This window comes from Triticum aestivum, chromosome 3B, assembly GCF_018294505.1.
Source record: "Triticum aestivum cultivar Chinese Spring chromosome 3B, IWGSC CS RefSeq v2.1, whole genome shotgun sequence".
In the NCBI taxonomy this organism is placed as follows: Eukaryota; Viridiplantae; Streptophyta; class Magnoliopsida; order Poales; family Poaceae; genus Triticum; species Triticum aestivum.
Genome location: NC_057801.1, coordinates 229,285,480 through 229,312,033, shown reverse-complemented (window position 1 = coordinate 229,312,033; position 26,554 = coordinate 229,285,480). Strand labels below are relative to the sequence as shown.

The 26,554-nt window shown below is 47.6% G+C and overlaps 1 protein-coding gene across 1 annotated transcript; it reads left to right on the top strand.

Annotated features, from left to right (window-relative positions):
• Positions 1–15,832: 15,832 nt before the first annotated feature.
• LOC123065263 (uncharacterized) lies at positions 15,833–17,520 on the top strand. Its single transcript, XM_044488600.1, has 2 exons — positions 15,833–16,832; positions 17,247–17,520. Exons 1-2 carry the CDS (start codon positions 16,339–16,341, stop codon positions 17,281–17,283), a joined length of 531 nt encoding a protein of 176 aa, XP_044344535.1. The 5' UTR covers positions 15,833–16,338; the 3' UTR covers positions 17,284–17,520.
• Positions 17,521–26,554: the final 9,034 nt, after the last annotated feature.

The window sequence follows — 26,554 nt, the reverse complement described above, 5'->3', positions numbered from 1 at the left end:
TCTGATGGTGTGCCGTGTTCTGTTCAATACGCTCCAACAAACGGTTGGTCTCCCGCTTGTTTCTCTCAGCTTCCATCATAACCTCGGCTAGGGAAGGAGGATGAGGCAGATTTGCATCCCTGACTTCACTGCCTTCGGCCTGCTCTTGAGGAGCAGGGTTAGTGCGCGTGTTGACCATCCTAGGTAAACAAGACAATGATTTAGTCAGGATGATAAAATTCCGACATAGGATATAAAATGTAAGGAATAACTCGAAATGCAAGATGATCATCCGTATGACATGGTAAATACAGAAACTGCTTCTTTATTCCATCGTCATACACACCATACAGGGTTTAGTACAAGACCAAACAAAGTACTATTACGGTGAAAGGAGGATTACATCTCATCGGAGGCATTCCAAGCTCCTATACATTATTTTTCTACACCTCCGGAAAGAGTACAAACTAGGTCATATCCCACGAGTCACGCGGGACGATAGACGACACAGCTAGTGCGAACTAGTGATACTACCACTAACTCAGACCGATCCGTAGTAGTCCTCGTAGAAGTCACCTCCATAGCCTGGAAGCTCAACATGATCATCCGGAAACAGACGATCTCGCGGAGCTTGTGGACCATAGGGGCTAGGATGAGGCCTTGGACCAACAGACGGTGGCCTGCGGGGACCGCGAGGTGGGGTGATGCCTCCTACATCACGCCAACCCATCACGTCTGGCAGAGCAGATCTCACAGGATAGAGATCGCGCATATCTGAATATCCAGCTTGCACCGCCGGTGCGAACCGAGTCAAAGTGGCCCAGTGGTCAGCACGGGTATTGAAGAGCTCTAACCTTAAGGCCCGATTTTCACGGTCCTTATCCTCGAGCATCTCAGCAGTGGTGCGAGTCCGTGAATCCTCCTGGGTGGGGTCAGCATAGATAGCCTGGAGATACCCTTGTGCTCCCGGAAGTGATCCTGGCATATACCGGAAATCAGAGTCCCGAAATAGACCAGATCTGACTCGCATAATGGTCATCATAGAGTAGGCGGCGTCCTGCACAGCCATCTCAATAGTAACCCCGAGTCCATAGGAGCAGTGAAGGGGCTCGGTGGATCCAGGATAAGATGGAAATATCCTGACAGTGCAGAGATACTGGCTTTGATTAAAGTCCCGAAATTGCTCTTCGACCGTGTACTCAGGATACCAGCGGTATCCAGCCTCAGTCATTACCCTGACCAACTTGGCAGTATGGCCGGGTACATCTAGGCATCGAGTCAGGCGAACCACTTGATTGAGGTCGCGAGTGGCCATCTGAAAGCACAATCATAATGCAAAGGCATTAGAATTTCTAGCAAAATTTCGGCAGCATAACAGCTGTAAATGCTCAAGAAGGATTTTGAGACATTTGACAAAGGATTACATACACACTCAACATCATCATATCAAAGTTCTGAGACCATCCTAGCAACATAATATGGTAGAAGAACTGAACTAGGCTTGTATCCATCATACCTATAAGGTACTACTGATTAGTAACACGTGATCCTGATAGAGAGTATAGATCCTAATTCCTTAACCCCCGGTGGAAGAATGGACTGACTCAGATCAGAATGTCATAAGATAGAGGAGTAAAAAGAGCCTTACGTTCCAACCCACAAACAATTCCCCTACATATAACTAAAGAATTTCTAGACTCAACATCGACCAGTTTGGCTTGGAGAACCTACAGGCAGTCCGGCTCTGATGCCAACGCTGTCAGGACCCCGACTCGATGTCACATCGATCTAGCCGGTAACACCTCATATCACTTTGCGGCCTCACGCACGGTATCCCCACGGGTGTCGCCTTACCTTTGCCCGGGACCGTTTGCGCCTTTTGGCTCACGTATATGATAGTGTCGCTAGCATCCATATGATAAGGAGCCCGGGCTGACATGACTAGTCGTAAACCCAAAGTGGCACAGACTTACAGGGACAGGCATCCATGACCCAGCTTCGAACGTGTCGGTCATCAGCAAGTGGGTCCGGGCTGTAGCACTGGGCTAGCAGGACTCCGGTAAACCGGGCTGTAGCGGGCTAACAGGACTCCGGTACTCAAAGCGTGACATTTCCCCGAAGGGACAGACACAGGAACGAAGAAGGACACATGCCGGCCAGCCTAAGTGTTCCAGAGCAGTAGCAAGCTACCATGGCTCAGCGGTAACACTAGGAGACATTTCCCGGTAAGAGAGGCTACTAAAGATAAACAACTAGATAGTCAGATCCCACACATACCAAGCATTTCAATCATACACACAATATGCTCGATATGTGCAAATACAACGAAGCATCACAACATGACTCTACGACACAAGTACTTTATTTAAGGCTCAGGGAGCCATACATAACATACACAAAGGTACGGGTCTCACGACCCAACATTCAAGTCATACAGTCATACAAACCAGCAGCGGAAGTAACTTGTCTGAGTACAGACAACTAGTAAAATAAAAGAGGCTTGGAAAGCCTAGCTATACTACGTGGTCCTTCACAAGCTCAGGGTCACCACCTGGGTCTTTAGCCTACTCGTTGATGTCAACGTCTACATAGAACCCATCAGAAGGGGTTGCAGCGTCTTCTGTAAAAATGTAAATTATAGCAACATGAGTACAAAGGTACTCAGCAAGACTTACATCAGATCCTACATACATGCATATTATCAAGAAGGGTTGGTGGAGTTATTGCAGCAAGCCAGCTTTGACTCTTGGCTAGACTATCCTACGATACTCCAACTTGAAATGGTTTTGCGCACACGAGTCCACTACTCACCACTTCAATACACTACCGAGGATCCACCTCCGTCTTCCTACGGAAGAGCCATCCTCGGCACTCACACTTATCTTGAGGCTTTTAGTAGTTTCCATTTACTTGTCTATGAACTGTATAGGCAACCAAGTAGTCCTTTACCGCGGACGCGGCTATTCGAATAGATCATGTTAACCCTGCAGGGGTGTACTTCTTCATACATGTTTCCACCACTTAGCGTCTGCACACGACATGTGCTCGGCAGACTTCAAGCGAAAGCCGACGTGGGTGTAGACCACGACCTACCTAAACACTTAAGCCTCTAGTCCAGGTTTATCGCCTATCCAGGTTCCATCCGCAGGGAGTCCGGCCGAGGTTTCCCATACGGCCCCGAACGATGTGAACAGGGTTCCCGAGATACCTAACGGGTATTCGGTACACCCGGCCACGTACCTACCGCATCACAGCCCACCCCTACGGTCAGCGCTGTCCACGGCCTCCAGTAGACTACAAACACCAGAAACTACTTGCAACTCCTGGACAGAGAGCTAGGGTGAATAAGAAGTCGAGCGGGGTCATATTTCAGGGCCCAATGCATGGTAGTAGCTGTATCTTAAATCACACATACAGATCTCAGTGCTTAAGGTCGGCTTCAATGAAACAACCCACCATGTACTCCTACATGGCCTCTCATCGATACCTTTACCAAATCGTGTTCACCACACCACTCTCATTACCGACATAATCATTTCACTCTAGCCCATCACCCAGATGAACCAGACCTGACACGACTCTAAGCATAGCAGGCATAGCAAGGTAGGAACAACACATACATATGGCTCAAACAACTCCTACACATGCTAGTGGGTTTCATCTAGTTACTGTGGCAATGACAGGTCATGCAGAGGAAATGGGTTCAACTACCGTAGCACACAGCAGTTTGAAACGCGTTGTCTTAATGCAGTAAAAGAGAGCAGGAGCGAGAACATGGGATTGTATCGATATGATCAAATGGTTGGTTGCTTGCCTGATGGTTCGATGCACTGATACGGTTCTTCGTTAGGGTAATCACGGTACTCCTCGGAGGCAGAACCTGTCGCAAAGGACACCGATACACAACCATCACCAAACAATGTGCAACAATATGATGCATGCATGAAACATGGCAATATGAGTGTGTTGGGCTAATGCAACTAAAACCAGAAGGGTTTGAACAAATTTGAATCAAAGATTCAAATTTCAAACTCAAACATGGCCTTTTAAAGTGCTTTTCCTTGTTCTGCTTAAAACATCAATTTAACTTGTTTGATCATGCATGAAAATAGTACAGATGGATAGATTGGATTTTTCTGATCATTTTTCATATATAATTTGTCCAATTTGGAGTTACAGAATAAAAGTTATGAATTTTTGAAGTTTAAATAATATTCTGGAATTTCCTGATTTAAATTAAATCCAGAAATATATATATTGCGCCAGCATGACGTCAGCATGACGTCAGTGGTCAACTGTGGCTGGCTGGGGTCAAACCTGACGTGTGGGGGCCACACGTCAGTGACAGGGGGGTTTAACAGGGTTAAATTAATCCTAATTAGGGATTAGTGGCGCTGGGGCCCACTGGTCAGTGTCAGGGGGGGTAGTTAGTTTAACTAACTCGGTTAGTGCTAATCCTAATTAGCTATAGGGCTGGGCCCACCTGTCAGGGACACAGGGGGGGTCCTGCCGTGGTCAAGGTGGGTCAAACCCACCGGCGACATGACGCCGGCGAGGTCCGAGACGGCGGCGCGATGCGGAATCGCGCTACAGGGCACGGGCGAGGCCGTGCTTGGGCTCGTTGGAGAGCCCTTGCTCCCGCGCGTCGAACGGTGGTGGTGGCCGTGCCTGGGGTGGCCTGTACCGACGACGGCGACGACCGTGGCGGCTGCCGGAGCTCGATTGAGCTCCGGATCGAGGCTACAACGGCTGCGGAGATGCGGGGTTGGCACCTACGGCTTCTACGCGGTGCGGTGAAGACGTGGGTGTGCTCGGTTGGGCGCTACGGTGACTGTGGCCACGACGGCGACATCGCCGGCGGCGTGGAGCTCTCGGCCAAGACGGGGCTAAGGCCTAGAGGTCGAACGAGACCAGGGGAGAAGGGGAAACGACCCGGGGGCTCACCGCGGAGCTGCAGGGATGGTTAGCGGGCTCGGGGACGGCCGGAGTGCAGCGAATCGACGGCGATGATCTCCGGTGGCCGAGGAGGGGAACGGCGACGTGGGCGGCGATGCAGGGCTTCCGGAGAGCTGTGGGTCGGTGGGGAGGAAGAGGGGGTCGAGGCGGAGCTCCTGAGCTCAGCGGAGGGAGCGAGGGGTGGCCGGTGACGGCTGCTATGGCGAACGGCGGCGATGGTGGTGTTCGGCCGTGAGAGAGAGAGCGAGGGAGAGGAGGGAGGAACCGAGGGAGAGTGAGAGAGAGCAGGGGGAGGGCGTGGCGTCGTCCGGGGCATCGAGACGAGGAGGGGAGGGCAGGCAGGCAGGCGAGCAGGTGGCGTGGCGCGGTGGCGCGCGCGCGCGCCGGCCACACTCCCCTCCCTCTGTCGAGGACGAAGACGACAGAGGAGGGAGGCGGGCTGGGCCGCCTGCTGGCTGGGCCGGCCAGCTGGCTGGGCTGCACAGGGAGGAGCCCAGGTAAGCTTCTCCCTTTATTTATTTTTCTTTTTCTAATTTCTGACATTTGTTTTGATTTAAAAAAATATTAAATCATTTATTTACCTTATGCCAATTTTTGCAGGAGCTAGATATATTATTCCAGAGCTCCTTTATCAATGGCATAATATTTGGACATATATTAATATATATAAATAATATATCTGCAATGCAAATATTTATGCATTAATTCCAAATGCCCAAAATAAATACCTATGAGCTCTTAAAAATATTGGTTTGATTTTTATCCCTGTCCAATATTTTCAGAGAGCAACATGAGCATTTTCTTGGACCCTTTTGGAGAAATTTTTATTTGGATCATTTTCAAAAATGATTCTGAGGGTTTCACAGATCCCCATTTCAAGTTTCTGATGAAAGAGTAAACATGATGCAACACTCTAATGCATGACTAGCTAGGGTGTGACAATTGTAGACATAGAATATTTGCCAAATACATACGGCTCTGAATGTGACAGACCCGTTGACTAAGCTTCTCTCACAAGCAAAACATTATCACACCTTAGTACTCTTTGGGTGTTAATCACATAAGCAATGTGAACTAGATTATTGACTCTAGTAAACCGTTTGGGTGTTGGTCACATGACGATGTGAACTATGGGTGTTAATCATATACAGATATGAATATTGGTGTTAAATCACATGGCGATGTGAACTAGATTATTGACTCTAGTGTAAGTGGGAGACTGAAGGAAATATGCCCTAGAGGCAATAATAAAGTTATTATTTATTTCCTTATTTCATGATAAATGTTTATTATTCATGCTAGAATTGTATTAACCGGAAACATGATACATGTGTGAATAAATAGACAAACTTAATGTCACTAGTATGCCTCTACTTGACTAGCTCATTAATTAAAGATGGTTATGTTTCCTAACCATAGACATGAGTTGTCATTTGATTAACGGGGTCACATCATTAGTAGAATGATGTAATTGACATGGCCCATTCTGTTAGCTTAGGACTTGATCGTTTAGTATGTTGCTATTGCTTTCTTCATGACTTATACATGTTCCTATGACTATGAGATTATGCAACTCCCGTTTATCGGAGGAACACTTTGTGTGCTACCAAACGTCACAACATAACTGGGTGATTATAAAGGAGCTCTACAAGTGTCTCCAAAGGTACATGTTGAGTTGGCATATTTCGAGATTAGGATTTGTCACTCCGATTGTCGGAGAGGTATCTCTGGGCCCTCTAATGCACATCACTATAAGCCTTGCAAGCAATGTGACTAATGAGTTAGCTGCGGGATGATGCATTACATAACGAGTAAAGAGACTTGCCGGTAACGAGATTGAACTAGGTATTGGGATACCGACGATTGAATCTCGGGCAAGTAACATATCGATGACAGAGGGAACAACGTATGTTGTTATGCCGTTTGACCGATAAAGATCTTCATAGAATATGTGGGAGCCAATATGAGAATCCAGGTTCCGCTATTGGTTATTGACCGGAAACATGTTTCGGTCGTGTCTACATAGTTCTCGAACCCGTAGGCTCCGCATGCTTAAGCTTTAGATGACAGTTTTATTATTAGTTTATGAGTTTTGATGTATCGAAGGAGTTCGGAGTCCCGGATGAGATTGGGGACATGACTAGGAGTCTCGAAATGGTCGAGACGTAAAGATTGATATATTGGACGACTATATTCGGACATCGAAAAGGTTCCGAGTGATTCGGGTATTTTTCGGAGTACGGGAGAGTTACGGAAATTCGCTGGGGAGTATATGGGCCTTATTGGGCCATACGGGAATAGAGGAGAGAGGCCAAAAGGAAGGAGGCCTGCGCCCCCCCCCCCCTCTGGTCCGAATTGGATAAGGGGTGCAGCCCCCTTTTCCTTTTCCTTCTCCTCCTCTTTCCTTCTCTCCTACTAAAACAAGGAAAGGGGGAGTCCTACACTGCAACCACCTATGGCGCCTTTGTACATCCCTTGTTAAGCAAATGGACAGTTCTTCCATTTCCCATGCATGCAGTCGATGCTTCCAAGCATCCCAGGAAATCCTCTTGCTGCATTTTGTGCTAGGATCCGAGAAGTGTCTTCAGCACTGGGTGATCCCAAGTATTGCGGTCCAAACACTGCCACCACTACCCTGCAGAACTTGTAGAAATAATCAATGGCCGTGGACTCGACCATGCGCCCATAGTCGTCAAGCGAATCACCGGGAGCTCTGTATGCGAGCATCCTCATAGCTGTCATGCACTTCTGGATTGAGGTGAATCCAAGTTTGCCAGTGCAATCCTTCTTGCACTTGAAGTAGCTGTTGAACTCCTAGATGGAATTCTCAATCCTGAGGAAAAGCTTTCGGCTCATCAGATAACGGCGCCGAAATACTTTGTCTCCGTGTAGTGGAGGATCGACGAAGTAGTCAGAGTAGAGCATGCAATAGCCTCTCAAACGATGTCGGTTCTTCACTTTCAGCCGCCCCGGCACCGAGCCACCTCGCTGCGGCTTTTCATTGGTCACGAGCAGGTTGGCCAGGGCGGCGAGGACCATGAGATGCTCTGCATCCTGGACGTCGACATCGGCTTTCTCCTCCAGCAGCGCCGCCAGCGCCTTCTCATTGTCCGAGTACATCGCCGAGAAGACTAATCGCCGAACACCTGGCGGGCGTGGTAGGCGCACAGCTGCCGGTATCCCGCCCTGCACGGCCAGAGCGCCGGAAAACTCGCCAAGGAAGGTGGTGGAGAGGTTGCCGCAGTGAAACCTTCTCTCTTCTCTAGCGGGGAATGGCCTATCTAGCGGTGGTGGGCGATGGGCGCACCGGGATCGGCAGGGTGGAGGCTGAGCGCGCGGGGGTGGGGGCGAATCTGAATGATTGTCTTGATTTTTCGCCTGAGCCCCCAAGCACCCCTAGTGCGCTTGGTTCGGCCTGGGATCACCGGGCCCAAAAACGGGCCGAGCCAGCAGATTTTAGCATCTTGGGGGTGCGACTGGGGGGTTTCGGTGCCGGCGCGAAAAAAGTCGTCCTGGGGGGCCTATTGGGGGTGCGGCTAGAGATGCTCTTACATCCTATGTATCTTGCCTCAGATCACTACACATGTACGTACATTGTTTGCATGTTCTTTTATGCCTCTGAAGTTACCCGCTCACCCACTCACTTAGGAACAACAAAAAGAACACCATGTTCTAGAACAACGACCATGTTCCTCATCAAAGGCAACACCCTTGCACCCTGCACCTCATCTGACCTTCTCCCCTCCAGCTTGGTGACCTTCTTCTTTGGGGCATAAACACAAACACTTGTGGTGCACATGAGCAGGCTATAAGATCTGAAACTTTTTTCAGTTCGTGTGCACACACACACACACACCTTAGAGCATTACTAGTAGAACCCTCAAATCCTTAAAGCACTTTTAAGGGTTGAGAAGTGTCACTTTTTGACACTTTTAAGGGTTGAAAAACAGGGGCAAATACTAGAACCCTCAAACCCAACCCTTAAACTGTTTTAAGGATTAGATTTGAGGGTTCTAGTCTTTGCCTCGACCCCAACCTTTAAATCTATCATTTGACATCTCACAATTTATGACAATAAGAACACAATCAACTTCCAAACAAACTACCAAATGACAATCATTGATGCATGGTTTAATAGTTTACATCACAAAATCATCATCTTCCTCCTCTCATCGGCACCATCACCAAAAGTTGCACCTCGGTGCCATCTCCTAGACCACAAGCGGGCTCCATCAAGCATCTCCATCGGCACCGGTGGAGTCGTACACACCGCCATCACCACAACTACTCATCGGAGTGTCACCTCGAAAAGTAGAACCCGCAACACGGAACATCCTCTTCCTCTCTGTGATGTCCTCCTTGTAGTCCTTCCACCATTGCAATTTGTCTTGATCCATGTCCTTCTTGGACATCATCATGTGCTCTTTCTCTTCCACCATGAGTTCTTTCCATACCTTTGCCTCTTTGAGCTTGATCATCCTCTCCTCCAACTCGGCCTTGCGCTTTGCTTCTTCACGCTTTGCTTCAACTTGTGCAAGCTTGACCTCTTTCTTCTTCTCAGTGATAAGAAGCTTCATCTCCAATGTCTTCGTTGTCAATTCCTCTTTTGCCTTCATCATGTGGTCCATCTTGTCCCTTAGGCTTGACGCCTCTTCTTCCATCTTCACCCTTAGCTTGCCCTTCTTGTTTCCCTCGGGCTTGCCCATGTTCCTCTCCTCCTCATCTTCACTATCGTCCATCCTTAGCATTGCCGACTTCTTGGGTGAGGTCTCTTGATCCCTCAACTTCCACTTGTCAAAGGTTTGAAGAATTGACCAAACATGCTTAAATGGGAATGGCTTGCCCTTGGAAGCAGCCATCTCCTTGTACCTCAAGCCGGCAATTGTCTCCTATCAACCACACATAAATCACATAAGAACCCACCAATAGCATAGTGCACACACATAATCAAAATAGTGAAGAAATATGTACTCACATAGTCACTCTCCACGGTTCCACTAGGTGGTGCATCCCTCACTTGGTCCATGGCTGCACTCCAACGAGAACAAGCGGGCATGATCAACTCCCACCGGCCTTGAAGCGACTAGAAAGTGCGATGGATGAACCCACTATTCTTCGGCTTGATCCTACAATAGACGTCCTCGATCCTTTGCCAATACAGTTTACCGGTTTGATCGGTGCCAGTGGTAGCATCCATTCCCACAGCTGCCCAAGCACGAACCAAGAGGACATCTTCCGCCTCGGTGTAGTTTGTCGACCGCGCGTGTGGGCGGGAAGCGGCGGTGAATGCCTCCACCCCTATCTCGGCCACCTCCTCCTCGTCATCCCCTTCATCCTCCTCATCTTCCTCCTTTTCCTCCAAGTCATCGCCAACCATAAAGGGGTCTAGAGGCGGAGCTCTGAGGTCCACCTCCGCATTTTGGAGGAGGTCCATGAACGAGGATGGGGTTGCCATTTCCTCGAACACCTCGTGCGCGGCGGGAGGAGGTTCGGCGACGGTGGCGGGCGGGGCCGCGGCCGCGGCGGCGGGCTTCTTCTGCGGCTTCTTCACAGCCGGGGACGAGCCGACGACTTTGGAGGAAGCCCCTCGAGGCCCACGGCCGGCCGCCTTTGGCCGGCTCTTCTTGTGGGCGGGGGCGGGCGCCGGGGCGGGGACGGGGGCCGGGGCGGGAGCCGGGGAGGCGGGAGGAGGCGCGGCGAGGCCCGCCCGCCGCCGCTTGGCCCCGACGTGGGTCGCCGCCACCACGTAGGCCACGGTCGGGTGGGCGGGGGCGGGGGCCGGGGCCGGGGCGGGCAAGGCGGCAGGGGCAGGCGCGGCGGCCGTGGCGGGCGAGGCGGCCGGGGCAGGCGCGGCGGCGGCGGGGCCCTCCATGGCCGGCGCGGCAGGAGGCGGCGGGAGAAGGAGGCCGGGAGGAGGAGTAGTTGGCTCCCGCGCGAGTGAGGAGCAAGCGAGCGAGGAGCGAGCGAGCGAGTGCGGGTTGGGGGGCAATTTTCCTCTCAACCCCTACTTCTACGGATTGCAAACTGGTTTGAGGGTTGGACCTCTAAATTTTTTTACGGGTTTGAGGGTTTAGAGGTTCTAGTCTACGGCGTTTTTTCCGCGAAAACTATAAAAAAAAGCAGTTATTTTTAGGGGTTTGAGGGTTTGAGGGCTCTACTAGTAATGCTCTTACTCACTCACTCACCGTCATCATCACACGCATAGAGCCAAGACCCAATACAATGCTGCACACCTGCACATGAACTCACCCAGCGGTAGCAGGCTACAGCACCCCGGAGCCGCCATCATTTGCGTCCACATGCCGTGGGCAGAGGTGGTGGGCTCGGCGGCTACCCAGGTAAACAGCATGGGAGGAGGATGCCGACCACGGACCCACTCGCTGTAGGCCTTCGCGGCGGCTGGGGCAACCCTGATCTAGATCAGTGGCATGGATGAGCAGGAACATAGCTTGGGGTAGGACGGACGGCGCTTGGGCGCGTCACTGAGAGCTCGGGCAGAGGCGACGACGCTGGAGGGATCGGCGGTGGGGTGCGGGAGAGGTATTTTGCGGGACCAGCTGCAGGTCGTTGCCTCCTTTGGCTGAAGGTTAACGGCTCCTCTAGCTGCAGGATAGCGTCCAATCCACGCTTGTGCTCGTGGTCGCCGGCAAGTGAAGTGCGGTGAAGGATCCTCGCCGGATCTGGCGATCCCTGAGGTGCTCCTTGAGGTGGTGCGGCGACGTCTCCTCCGGATCCGTTGGGGGCAGGGGTGCGGTGTGTCGCCGGTTGGGTTCGGGGGTGTGGCGTGTCGCTGGTTATGGTCTGGGTTGCGGCGCATGGGCTGCCTAGGGCGGGGCGGCCGCCGTGTCGCCGGCTACGGGCGGGTGCTGCGTTTGGATCAGGGAGGTGGGTGGTGCAGGAGTGGGGCTCCGTTTTCCATTTTATCTAGATTCTATAGTTCGGGAACATCTCCGTCGGCTCCTTATAAGACGGACTGTTATCAAAATAACTATTCTGATCCCGGGATCAGAATAGTGCTACTTTATAATATATATATATATATATATATATATATATATATATATATATATATAGCCGGTCTATTCTGTTAATATTAGCAGAATAACTATTCTGATAACACTTTCGCACTGCATGTTCAACGCAAGTGCACGTCATTCGTTAAACCAAGTGTGTTGCAGTACTCACGCGAGTGAACTTCTCGTCGGAAAAAACTGCACGCGTTGTTTTTTCGGTACTGTTTTCGCTCTAGATTTTTAACCGTTTATCAGAATGAGGTGTGTAATATACTGTTGAAAAGCTATGGATTAGGCGCAACTTTGATATGTTGAACACTTTTCGAGATTCCACACAGTTTAAGAGCAGTTTTGAAAATGGTGTGGCCCATGACTAGTGGCAGCGAGCGTTTTTTCGTGATTTCTTCTAAACTGCTCGTCGGAACGAAGCAAATGATACACCGTTGGAAAGATATCATCGAGGCGCATCCTTTCCATATCTATTATTTTCTCTAATTCGTTACGGTTTAAGAGCAGTTTCAAATTTACTAAATCGCGGAATTTTGTTTTTTATTTTTTAAAAAAAATTCGGTACTATTTTCGCTCCAGTTTTCTAACCCTTTGTCAAAACGAGGCGTATGATACGCCGTTGGAAAGCTACGGACGAGGAACAACTTTCATATGTTAAAATGATTTTGAGATTTCATATGGTTTTAAGTTAATTTTGAAAATTGTGTGTCGGACGACGAGTGGCAGCGGCCGTTTTTCTTGAAATTTTTACAAACCGCTGATCAAAATGATTCAAACGATACATTGTTGAAAATATATCGGTGAGGCGCAACATTTTGATGTAGAACACGCTCTCTAATTCCTTACAGTTCAAGAGCAATTTCAATTTTACCGAAATGCGGACACTCTGTTTTTTGCGACACCAAAAACGGCGTGTGCACTGCATATGACAGAAGAACGCACTGCTTCCAACAGAAAATCGCACTGCATCAGACAGTCAAGCAAACTTTATGATTTGTTTTGCCGGGCATAAATTTTTCTCAGACGAAGAAGTGAAGTGCGCTTCACATCGGGCATAAGTGAACCTCAAACACCATAAGAATTGAACCACATTACTTTTGTTGTCATTTTCTATCTTTTTTTATTCTTTGAATCGCATGAGTTACTGCTGACAGTGTTTTTCATTAACATGTTTTGGGACTATAGTGACGAGCCAAGTGCACTGCATTCTTCTATTTTGTCCATTTTTTTCTTCTTTGTGTTAACGTGTCCGGACTCCAGAGTAGAGGCTAGTGCACTGCATTAGTTTCTTTTTCTAACTTTTTTTCTTTCATCAAAATGAACCACTTGAGAAAGTTGAAATGAACCTCTAGACACAACCAATAGTATTTCGAAAATAGGTACATCCAGCAACCACACATCGGATGGCACAACAAATTCAAAAAAATGCAACCCCCACCGAAATTACATGCCAAGCTGCACTCACATGTTTGCCGAACTGCATCAGACATACGTTCATCTGAGTACTGCATAGTCAACGCCTTTACACATCAAAACCGCACGATGCACAACTTGCAGTAAAAACGTGCACAAACTGTACGACACCACAGTCGAGCTGCACGGGGCGATATACCAAACCGCACGCTTGTGCAAACCGAGCTGCACAGGATGAGTTGCTGAACCACTGTCGAGTAGTGCATTTGAATGTGAACCTCATCAAGCTCCCATCTAAACTCCGAGCACGGTCAGAGCGGACCGCATCGAGTGCACTGCAGGAGTAAGTGCAAAATTATATGGAAATATGCACAAGTAAACTGCACACCTCAGGTAAAGGAACTGATTTCCTTTTAAAAAATTAACTGGAAAAAACCTGATAATTCAACCGGAAGAACAACGCATAGCAAACTCTAGTGGAAGAGAGAGGGATGAGTGCACTGCCGTGACCGTCGCCGGTGGAAGGAGAGACGGCCCTTGGGGCGGTGTATCTCGCGTGCATCGCGGTGAAGGGATGGCGGGGCGGCGGCGTCCAGTGTCAGGGTTGGGGAGGAGGCCTTGGAGGCCGGCCGTGGCAACTGAGCTGCACAGGGGTGGCAACCGAGATGCACAGGCCTGCCAACTGAACACATATGGTAACACTGGAAGAACATGTCAACGCAGTGCCAACAGGGTAGGAGGAGCTTGAAGACGAGAGGTAGCAAGAGCAAGAGGAGCCCGAAGGCAACATAGGTGTGCAAGCCGTCGTTGGTGGTACTGCAAACCGTCGTTGGCCGCACTGCACGGCGCCGTTGGATGTACTACAGGTGCAGGCAGCGACTGCTCTAGGCCAACATCGCTCTGGTCGCGCGCAGGAGGTTTAACGCCGGATCCTGACGATGCAGCAACATCGGAAGTCGCTGGCGGAGCTTGGATGGGGATGGGAAGAGGCGCGTGCGTGGTGCTGGCCCTCCCCTCCCTGCTCGCCGATGTGGGTGGGGTGAGAGGTTGGGCGGGCTATGTTTGCCCGCCGGCATGCAGATCCCGCTCGTGAAGGTCGATGGCAGAGGTTGGAGTGCATCCATCGGGCTGCCGCGCTGGTGGACTGCAAGCACGCACCTGCTGCACTGCAGCCGCACACGCCACAAACTGCAGAAACTTCACGCCGCCACCATTGGGGAAGGGTCCCATTTAGTTGCCGGAGGTTGACCGCCGTTGAAGGAGAAGGTTGGGTGAAGGCCTAGGATCCGGTGGATCCGCGTACGTGGCATAGTGGTTGGCGGGCCGGGGCGCCGATGCGCCGGATCCGAAGGCAGCTGGCAGTGGTGGTTGAAGGTGGCGGCGCTGGTTGCCATGGAGGAAGCTATGACGGTTGACCAGAGGGAGGAAGCCAGTTGAGCGGGGAGGCGGCGGATCTGGGACAGGGCTCACTCCATGGTGGGTCATGGCAGGTCGGCGGCGCATCGGAGGCGGCTATGGTGGGTCATGGCAGGTCGGTGACGCATCGGCGGCTGCCGTGGTTGCCGGTGGAGTTGGGGGAAGGTTGGGGTGCGGGGCAGACGAAGGAGGAATGGGGCGCCAGGGGAGCCTAGCCCGATCAGGATCCTGCGCCGCGCCGGAACGCCATGCTCATGGGGGTGGGGACTGGGGGATTGGGGGTGGTGGCGCTGGGGCGTGGGCATCAAGGAGAGATGAGTGGGTATTGATTGGGGAAGAATGTGAGCTTAGTGGGGGTGGGGTGCGTGGGGGTGGCCGGCTGGGATTGGGTTTTTTTGTTTTCTTTTTTGCATTTCGGCGGCGTTCCGGCAGTGCGGGTTGTTCGGGTCGGTGGGTGTTATCAGAATAAGCCAGGTGTTATTAGAATAAGACTCTTAAAGGTGTTATTAGAATAGACCCATCCTATATATATATGTGTGTGTGTGTGTGTGTGTTACGTAAAGGGTCGTGCTATTTGTAAATTTTGACGTCAATGCACCGTATTTTTAGGTTTCGAAAATTTGTCTTATTTCATACGTAAAAAGAGAACGTAAGAAAATATATACTCGCCGTAAAAAATATTTTATGTTACGTAAAGTTACGAACGTAAAAACATACATAAAATGCAATATTTCTGGTGTTATAACCTATTTGTTTTATTTTCTTGTACCAAATTTTACGTAGTGAATCAATATGAATGTAACTATTTGTATTCCAGACGTAATTTATTTATGAAGCGATCGTAAAATTACCTCAGGTGAAGAATAACTTATTCTGCAGCCTGGGTGATGAATAGTATTATATATATAATAACACTAAACCTTATTCTGAAAACACCCACCGCTGGACCCCATGGAACTGCAAAAACAAAAACAAAAAACCCACCCTAGACGGCCAGCCCCACACACCCCACCCCCACCGAACCCACGTTCTACCCCGGTCAACCCCCCACCCACCTCTCCCAGATGCCCACGCCCCATCGCCACCACCCCCAATCCACACCCCACGAGCATGGCGCTCCGGCGCGCCGTAGGATCCGGATCGGGCTCGGCACCCCTGGCGCCCCACTCCTCCTTCCTATGCCCCCGCACCCCAACCTTCCCCAACTCCGCCAGCAACCACGACAGCCGCCGATGCATCGCCGACCTGCCAAGACCCACCACGGCCGCCTTTGATGCACCGCCGACCTGCCATACCCACCACGGAGTGCGTCCTGTCCCAGATCCGCCACCTCCCCGCTCAACCGGCTTCTTCCCTCTGGTCAACCGTCGTGGTTGCCTTCATGGAAACCAGCGCCGCCACCTTCAACCACCGCTGTCAGCTATCTTTGGATCCAGTGCATCGGCGCCCTGGCCCGCCAACCACAGCGCCGCGTACGCGGATCCGCCGGATCCCAGGCTCATCTCCTTCCCCCAACCTTCTCCTTCAATGGCGGTCAACCCCCGGCAACTAAATGGGCCCCTTCCCCAGCGGTGACGGTGCAAAGCTTCTACAGTTTGTGGCGTGTGCGGCTGCAGTGCAACAGGTGCACGCTTGCAGTCCGCTAGCGCGGCAGCCCGATGGATCCACTCCGACCTCTGCAGCGCCATGGCCCTGCCTCCTCGCGGATCCACTCTCCCCCTCGACTGACAGCTCTCCAAGCCATACTGCGCCCCTGCCCCGTGCAACGGTGGTCATCTTCTCGCATCAATCTGGTGGCCGCCCCGATGGATCCCACCGGATCCAGCCGCCATCGGCCCGGGGCGCGGCCAACCCCCTGCATGACGTGCCGCCAGCAAACCTCCCGCGCGGGTCACCCGGCACCAGATCCGACCGCCACGGGCCTGATCATGTTGCAGAGGCGCGCGTGTTGGCTCCCTCTCCGTTTCTTCCTTTTGGCGTGCTGCAGTGCACAGAGGCGGTGCTGCAGTGCACATCCACACCGATGCTACAACCCCCAAACCTCAGGTCCGGCGGCCCCCTGTGCTTGCAGTTCATTTTTTGCATGTCAATTACTGTTTTTTACAGTTTCAGATGGAGGGTAGGAAGCAGCTCTACCGAGCTTTCACCGGGGAGATACTTCTGGTGAGCCGCCCAGAGCCCCTCTTGCCCATGTCGCTCAGCTAGGGCAAACTGCTTGCTCAAGGATGACGACGGAGCAGTGGGGTTGCAGTTCGCTTTGGAAGGGTCCCCCGATGGTCTGTCGCAATAGTGCAGTTGGCTTGCAGCGGTGCGTTTGCTGTGGCCATGCAGTTCGGGCCCCGGGCAGGTGCAGTTGACTTGCACAGGCTGGTGGCTCACCCCCCATGCGCACTGTTTTTGTGTTTTTCTGTAGATAAATCTAAGTGCAACTCTTGAGGTTTACTTTACTGATTTTTGCAGGAAGAACCTGGTGCACTTCGGTTGGACGCCGCTTTGAATCCTTTTGCAGTTTCCCTGGTCCATTTAGTTTGGATGGCCGAGCCCCCTCCGTGCAGTCTATCGGCGCGTCCATGCAGTACAGCGAGTCTGTGTAATTTTGTGTTCTGTTTGTGCATTGTTTGTGCAATGTAGCGTGCATGATCATGCAGTTTGGTACTAGTAATTTGTGCGTGTGTATCTTTGAAGCTCACTTTGTTCTCTCACGCAATTTGGTATAAAACTCCACTGTTGTCCACTTGGTAAACACAACATATAAACATCTCGAAAAAGAAGCTCACTTCTATATTAAATGAAGTTCAATCGCTCAGTCCTTGTGGTCCACTTGCTAGTTCTACGTGCATAAAAGAAAAAGGTATGCAAAATGACAACAAAAACTCATGCGGTTCATTTTTGTTAGTGTTGTGGTTCACTTTCGGTACAACTTATGTGAAGCGCGGTCCACTACCTCATCTAGGAAAATGACGCCTCAATAAAAGAAACTAGATGATACCCCGCGCGTTGCTGCGGAACATTTGGGTGGGATAACATGAGTATGTTAAGCTGTATCTTATTCCTTTCTACGCATGGTAGCAGGAACATGATGGATGATCAGTAACTATAATTATTACTATACAACAACAAATCTTGTTGTTTTTTCATGTCTGACAAACATATGGAAGTACATCCATAATCTAGCTAATAAGAGCAATTAATCTTCATATCAGTATATCATCAGATATAACTATGTACAAAAATTGGAGATATGAAGGTTTTCTTAGCCTTAAAGACTACATGTACATCTTGCAAAAAGTACATGCTTGACACGTCTACATGTCTCCTCGCTTCAAGCTTTGCCTCAAGGTTCTGATAGCTTGAAATGTAAATGTTATATATGTACATCCTACAAAAGAGACACGCTTGATAGGTCTACATGTGTTCTTGCTTCAAGCATTGTCTCTAAAATGGGAATTATCTAGGCTATATGGTTTACTATAAATGTAAGATAAGTGAACAAATACAAATTGAGAGATAGCCACAGAAGGGAAAAATAGATACGACCATAGATTTGTTAGGGAATAGCCTGGATTTAACTCACTTGATAGTGCATTCAGCAGACTTGGCACATGAGAAAAAAAATTCTTTTGCAAGACATGTACGTTGTCCTAATAGGAAGGAATGATGGATGACGTATGTAGTAATTAAAGCATAAACACGTATTACTAACATCAGTAACAAATTGACGGAGAACGGAAATTACATTATCTTCACACAAACCGCAAGATCATATATAGTTAATTAGGTTCAACAGCATGTGATTGGACAATCCATGGAATTAAACATCAAGAGTATTTGCACTACCCAAGTTCATTACTTACCTAGTTGTGTAAGTAATCATATCAAGCATTTTCTAGACGTTCAGTTAACCAAAATATCAAAAAATAAAGCAATTTGCTGCAAGAGCAAATTAATTCTTACCAAGGACGTCGTATGAAGTTATGCACCAATATATGAAAGAAATAATGTACTACGATAAAACTTATGCACAAATGTAAACCTAAAAAAGTTGATGTTTCAATTTCTGTCCAAGAAAGAAAGAAGCAGGATGGGTGCATTCAGCCTTATCATGCGGAAACCATGCTACTTCCTGGGCTGAGAATCGTAAAGATCGCTTCCACCGCATGCACCAACAGTATATACTCTATTTTATTATTTTTAATATGGTATATTAAAGATCCGGCCCAGTAAGCGCGCAATGTTAAAAATAGAAAGAAGAAAAAGGGTAACCTGCCGGGAGCTCCTAACCGGCGCCTTAAGCGCCGGTTCAGGAAGCTGGCGCTCACAGCCGCACCTGCTGGGCCGGCCCACGACACGCCTTCTATACCACAAAAAAAATCCCATCCATACCACAAAAAATCCCCTAGAAAGAAGAAAAAGGGTAACCTGCCGGGAGCTCCTAACCGGCGCCTTAAGCGCCGGTTCAGGAAGCTGGCGCTCACAGCCGCACCTGCTGGGCCAGCCCACGACACGCCATCTATAGCACAAAAAAAATCCCATCCATACCACAAAAAAATCCCCTAAAAAGTGTTGCACCCGTGAGAATTCGACCACGCGACCTCCAGTACAAGTTCCAGTCGACTAACCACTAGTGCAACCAATCAATAATGTATATTTTCAGCGCGCATGTGTTAAGAATAATTAAAGTCGCGCTATTTATTGAGCACAAATTTTGGGAAACGTAATTTTTTCAGGAAGAAATTTGAAAATTCACAGATTTAAAAATAATCACGAATTGAAAAGGTTAACGAACTAAAAAAATAAAATTCACAGATTTCAAAATAATGACGAATTGAAAAGGTTAACGAACTAAAAAAATCATTGATTTTAAAAAAGTTCACAAATTTCAAAAAAGTTCATCAATTTTGAAAAAATAGTTCATCAATATAAAAAAAGTTCGTTCGAATTTGAAAATGTTCATCGAATTTGAAAAAAAGTTCATCAAATTTGAAAAAAGTTCATCAAAATCTAGAAAAAGGTTCATCGAAGTCTACAAAAAGTTCATTGAAATTGAAAAAAGTTCATGAAATTTAAAAAAAATGTATTTTTCGTTTTTTGTTCGTGATTTCAAAATGTGTTCATATTTTTTCAAATTTATTCACCTTTTCAAATTTTGTTCACAATTTTAGATTGTTCAGTGTACATAAAAAAATGTTCAATGGGTATTTAAATGGTTTTTCAGCGCATATCACAAAATTGTTCAATCTGTAGTTAAAAATTGTTCAGATTATATTACAAAAATGTTCAATGTATAAAAGTTGTTCATCTTATATCAAAAGAATGTATAAATATGTTTTAAATTATTTCAATGTATATCATAAAAATGTTCGCTGTGTAGTTAAAAATTGTTCATCGTACACCAAAAAATGTTCAGTGTATATTTGAAAATCGCCCATCATATATAATTTTTTGTTCAGGTACTCAATAATTATTCACGTTTTAAAAAATCATGGAATTTGAAAATTTTCATCGAATTTGAAAAAAAAGTTCATCGATTTAATAAAGGTTCATCAAATTTTAATAAAAAAAAGCACATTTACGACAAAAAGAAAAAGGAATAAAGAGAAGAAAAATGAAAATTTGATGAACCTTTATCAAGTCGATTAACTTTTTTTCAAATTCGATGAAAATTTTCAAATTCCGTGATTTTTTTAAAACGTGAACAATTATTGAGAACCCGAACAAAAAATTATATATGATGAGCGATTTTCAAATATACACTGAACATTTTTTCGGTGTACGATGAACAATTTTTAACTACACAGCGAACATGTTTGTGATATACATTGAAATAATTTAAAACATATTTATACATTCTTTTGATATAAGATGAACAATTTTTATACATTGAACATTTTTGTAATATAATCTGAACAATTTTTAACTACACATTGAACAATTTTGTGATATGCGCTGAAAAACCATTTAAATACCCATTGAACATTTTTTTTATGTACACTGAACAATCTAAAATTGTGAACAAAATTTTAAAAAGTGAATAAATTTGAAAAAATATGAACACATTTTGAAATCACGAACAAAAAACGAAAAATACATTTTTTTTAAAATTTCATGACTTTTTTCAATTTCAGTGAACTTTTTGTAGATTTCGATGAACCTCTTTCTAGATTTCGACGAACTTTTTTCAAATTCGATGAACTTTTTTCAAATTTGATGAACTTTTTTTCAAATTCGACGAATATTTTCAAATTCGAACGAACTTTTTTTATATTGATGAACTATTTTTTCAAAATTGATGAACTTTTTTGAAATTTGTGAACTTTTTTAAAATCAATGATTTTTTTAGTTCGTTAACCTTTTCAATTCGTCATTATTTTGAAATCTGTGAATTTGATTTTTTTTAGTTCGTTAACCTTTTCAATTCATGATTATTTTGAAATCTGTGAATTTTCAAATTTCGTCCTAAAAAAATTACGTTTCCCAAAATCTGTGCGCAATAAATAGCGCGACTTTAATTATTCTTAATACATGTGCGCTGAAAATATACGTGATTGATTGGTTGCAGTAGTGGTTAGTCGATTGGAACTTGTACTGGAGGTCGCGTGGTCGAATTCTCACGGGTGCAACACTTTTTAGGGGATTTTTTTGTGGTATGGATGGGATTTTTTTTGTGGTATAGATGGCGTGTCGTGGGCCGGCCCAGCAGGTGCGGCTGTGAGCGCCAGCTTCCTGAACCGGCGCTTAAGGCGCCGGTTAGGAGCTCTCGGCAGGTTACCCTTTTTCTTCTTTCTAGGGGATTTTTTTGTGGTATGGATGGGATTTTTTTGTGGTATAGAAGGCGTGTCGTGGGCCGGCCCAGCAGGTGCGGCTGTGAGCGCCAGCTTCCTGAACCGGCGCTTAAGGCGCCGGTTAGGAGCTCCCGGTAGGTTACCCTTTTTCTTCTTTCTATTTTTAACATTGCGCGCTTATTGGGCCAAATCTTTAATATACTCTATTTTATTATTTTTAATGTGGTAGTATATACTCTATTTTATTATTTTTAATATGTTAATATACTATTTATAAGATACTCCAAAATGAGTTATATGAAAAAATTGCAAGTGAACTCATGATTTTATTGTATTTGTGAAATACATACATATTTGTACGCGAAATAGAGTATGCAAAAAATATGATACGTACTACCAACAAAGTAGTATATATATGTCACGCCCAATATGCAACCCTATCCAAAAGGAACTCGAAGGTCCCATCAAGGATAGACCCGCATATTGAAACGCTTTTGCAAGGTGGATATCATTACATCAACATTACATAATAGAGGGGATACATCCAATACATACAATGTCACATGAATACAACAGTACAACATACAAGAACAACATCCGACTACGGATGAATCATAAACAGAAAGTCAAATAATATCCACCCTGCTAGCCCAGGCTGCCGAGCTGGAACCTATCCCCTGATCGAAGAAGCAGAAGAAGAAACTCCAAAACAAGCAACATCGCTCTCGCGTCAAGATCATCGCATAACCTGTACCTGCAACTGTTGCTGTAGTAATCTGTGAGCCACGAGGACTCAGCAATCCCATTACCATGGGTATCAAGACTAGCAAAGCTTAGTGGGAAAGGAAGGGGTAAAGTGGTGAGGTTGCAGCAGCGACTAAGCATATATGGTGGCTAACATACGCAAATGAGAGCGAGAAGAGAAACAAAGGAATGGTCGTCATCTAGTAATGATCAAGAGGTGATCCTGAACTCCTACTTACGTCAATCATAACACAAAAACCGTGTTCACTTCCCGGACTCTGCCGAGAAGAGACCATCACGGCTACACACGCGGGTGATGCGTTTTAATTCGGATCAGGTGTCAAGTTATCTACAACCGGACATTAACAAATTCCCATCTGCCACATAACCGCGGGCACGGCTCTCAAAAGTTTATACCCTGCAGGGGTGTCCCAACTTAGCCCATGATAAGCTCTCGCGATCAACGAAGGATATACCTTCTCCCAGGAAGACCCGATCAGTCTTGGAATCCCGGTTTACAAGACATTTCGACAATGGTAAAACAAGACCAGCAAAGCCGCCAAATGCGCCGACAAACCCGATAGGAGCTGCACATATCTTGTTCTCAGCGCAACACCGGATAAGTCAAGCTACGAGTAAAACCAGCCCTCGAGTTGCCCCGAGGTGGCCCCGCAGGTTGCTCGGTTCGGACCAACACTTAGACAAGCACTGGCCCGGGGGGGCTAAAAATAAGATGACCCTTGGGTTGGCCGACCCAAGGGAAGGGTATAGGTGGTGGTGATGCAAATGGTAAAACCAAGGTTGGGCCTTGCTGGACAAGTTTTATTCAAAGCGAACTGTCAGGGGGGTCCCATAAATCACCCGACCGCGTAAGGAACGCAAAATCCGGGAACATAACACCGGTATGACGGAAACTAGGGCGGCCAGAGTGGAACAAAACACCAGGCATAAGGCCGAGCCTTCCACCCTTTACCAAGTATATGGATGCATTAATAATATAAAAGATATTGTGATATCCCAACCAAAATCCTGTCCACCATGGAGAAATCTTTAACTTCACCTGCAACTAGCAACACTATAAGAGGGGCTGAGCAAAGCGGTGACATAGCCAAACAACGGTTTGCTAGGAAGGGTGTCAAAGGTTAGAGGTTCATGGCAATTTGGGGAGGCTTGAAGAGCAAAAGATAGGTAACGCAGCATAGCGATAGGACGAAGCAACTAGCATAGCAATGATAGTAGTGAGATCCAGGGTAGCGGTCATCTTGCCTGAAATCCCGCTAGGAAGAAGAACGAGTCCATGAAGAAGATGAAGCCACGAAGACGAACCACACGTAGACGAACACATCCTCACGATCGCAATGAAACAGAAACTATCGAGAAGAAGCACACAACATAGTAAACACACCACACATAAACAAGCATGATGCACAACAAGCATGATGCATGACAAAGCTACATGAAGCTACTCATGGCAAGAGATGATGCAAACAAGAACAACACATCAAGGCAAGTTTAAATGAGGCCGGGAACAACATATAACAATTCCGGTAAGTCCTCATATGCAAATTTCAAAATTGGTCCAGATCTGAATAAACATTATGTTCAAGTTGTTAAACAGCAAGTTAAGATGCAACAAGATGATCTACACGAGATTCTAGTCAAGTTACATATAAAGTTCATTAGATTCGGAGCTACGGCCTAGAAGATATGAGCAAAACAAGTTAAACATGGCATTGATGCAAAATGCATACAAACATCAAGCAAACACACCAAAACAAGGATGCAACATGATAATATGAAACTACATGCAAAATCAAGCAAGTTTCATATAGAGCACACTCAAAACGGAGCAACGGTGCAACACATACACTCTATACAAGTCATAGCAACAATCTGTCCATAACAGCAACTAGGCTCTTACAAGCATCAAAATAATATGCTACAGCACCCCAACATAAGAACAAAAGGCATGAGCATGAAGTACAGGTAAAGCATGACAAAACATGAACACTGAGCTATCTCCAGAAATCATTAGAACATGCTCAAACTGACATGGAGAGATTGCAAATAATAACAGTTTCAGACTTTGCAGAAATAACATCAGGTTGCAATGTTTAGAGCTATCAAACGACATGCTACAAGAACTTATCATGGAAAACAAAGGCATGGCCTGATACTACTAAATGCATAGAACAAGAGTCCCTTACTGACCATGAGCCAAAAAGGATCAGAAGATAAGATGGCACCCATGTAAACATGGCAAGTTATATTACAGATTCATACATGGCAGGAACAACAATAAGTAGGCATGTTGGTGAGCTTGAACCACTCACCACAGAGCAATACATGGCATGGCAAGGCAACCAACAGTAAGAAGACATGTTTGTGAAGCTATACATGGCAAGAACAAGTTCATAGGGTGCATGGATCACTAGAAAAGCACATGGCCAAAACTGAACTTCATGTTAACAGGTTGACAGCAACATTATTTAGCAACTTTGGAGCAAGTTTACAACAAGCTACAGTAGGCTATAAATGCAACCAGGGACATGAATGGATAGAGCAAGACATGTATAACAAAACATCCTTACTGAAGTATCTCAAAATAAGCATGGATCTCTCTGTAGCATCAAGTTTACATGGCATCACGAAATAACAGAATCAGCCTAGCAAAACAGCAACAGCAAGTACCCTACTTAACAAGCTCGATGAACTCAGCACACGAATCACAAAAATACAAGGATGGCACCACTGGAAAGATGGCATAGCATATATCAAAATACATATAGATATCAACCTCATAGGATGCACACATCAATCATGGCAAAAATGATAAATGAGCAAGTTATAACAGTTTCAGCAGGTTAACATCAACATGCACTTTTCCAACAGCATTTCGGGCATCAAGATGAGCTCAAATGAAAATGATGCAATGGAATGAAGTGAAGCACTCGTCGAGACGAACAATTTGACATATTACACGCACGAAACGGAGCTACGGATGCAGATATACGATGCTATGAACATGGCATGATTATGCAAAATAACTTCGGGACTTGGTGCAAAACGGAGAGGTGGAAAGTCAACCTTCGGTCCGCACGGATTTCGAGGATCGCCGGGGAGGTCGGGGAAGTTGCCGGAGATGGCCGGGGAGACGGATCCGAGGCGGGTCCGGCCGGATCTCGCCGGATCCGGGCACGGACCCCGAGGAGCGGCCGAAGGCTGGGCGCGGGGGTGGCGGAGCTCCTGCGGGAGGTGGCGGCGGCGACCCGCCGGGAGGAGCAGCGGCGGGGCAGCTCGGGAGGCCGGGCGGCCGGGCGGAGAAGGGGAGGGGCGGCGCGGCGGCGCCGGTCGAGGCGGCCGGGCGCGAGGCGCGGGCGCGGCTCGGGCGCCTCGGTGGCGGGGCGACAGGTGGCGAGGGGCGGCGAGGCCGCAGCCGGCGGCGGGGCGGAGGCTCGCCGGCGGCGAGGGCGAGCGGGGCGAGCAGCGGCGGCGCGATCTGGGCCCGCGCGGTCCCCGGATGGGCTCCGCGGGCCGGCGGCGCGAGGACGCCGGCGGAGGACACGTGGCGGGATCGGATTGGACGGGGGAAGCGGGGCAGACATGTCCGGTCGCCGGGCGGACATGTCCGGCGGCGCGGAAGGGCTGGATCTAGGGTTTCGTCCGCGAAAATGGAAGGGGAGGGTCTATATATAGGTAGAGAGAGCTAGGAGAGCCCAAATGAGGAGCGATTTTCGGCCACGCGATCATGATCGAACGACCGAGAGCATGGAGGGGAGTTTGCTGGGCTTTGGGCCACTTTGGAAGGGGTGTTGGGCTGCACACAAAAGAGGCTTTTACGGTTACCCGGTTAACCGTTGGAGTATCAAACGACCTCCAAATGGCACGAAACTTGACAGGCGGTCTACCGGTGCTATACCAAGGCCGCTTGGCAAACCTCAGTCCGTTCCGAGAATGTTTAACACCCGCACAAGAGAAGAGGCAAAAAAGAGACGCTGGAAGACATAGGAGTGCCGGATTGCAAAACGGACAACAGGGAAAAAGCTCGGATGCATGAGACGAACATGTATGCAAAATGAAATGCACATGATGACATGATATGAAGTGCATATGATGACATGGAAAATTGCAACACGCAAGCAAAAGACATGGCAACGACGGCGAATAACTGGCAGACACCTGGCGCATCGAATCCGGGGCGTTACAATATACTAGCTAAACATTCTTATATACTACATACTA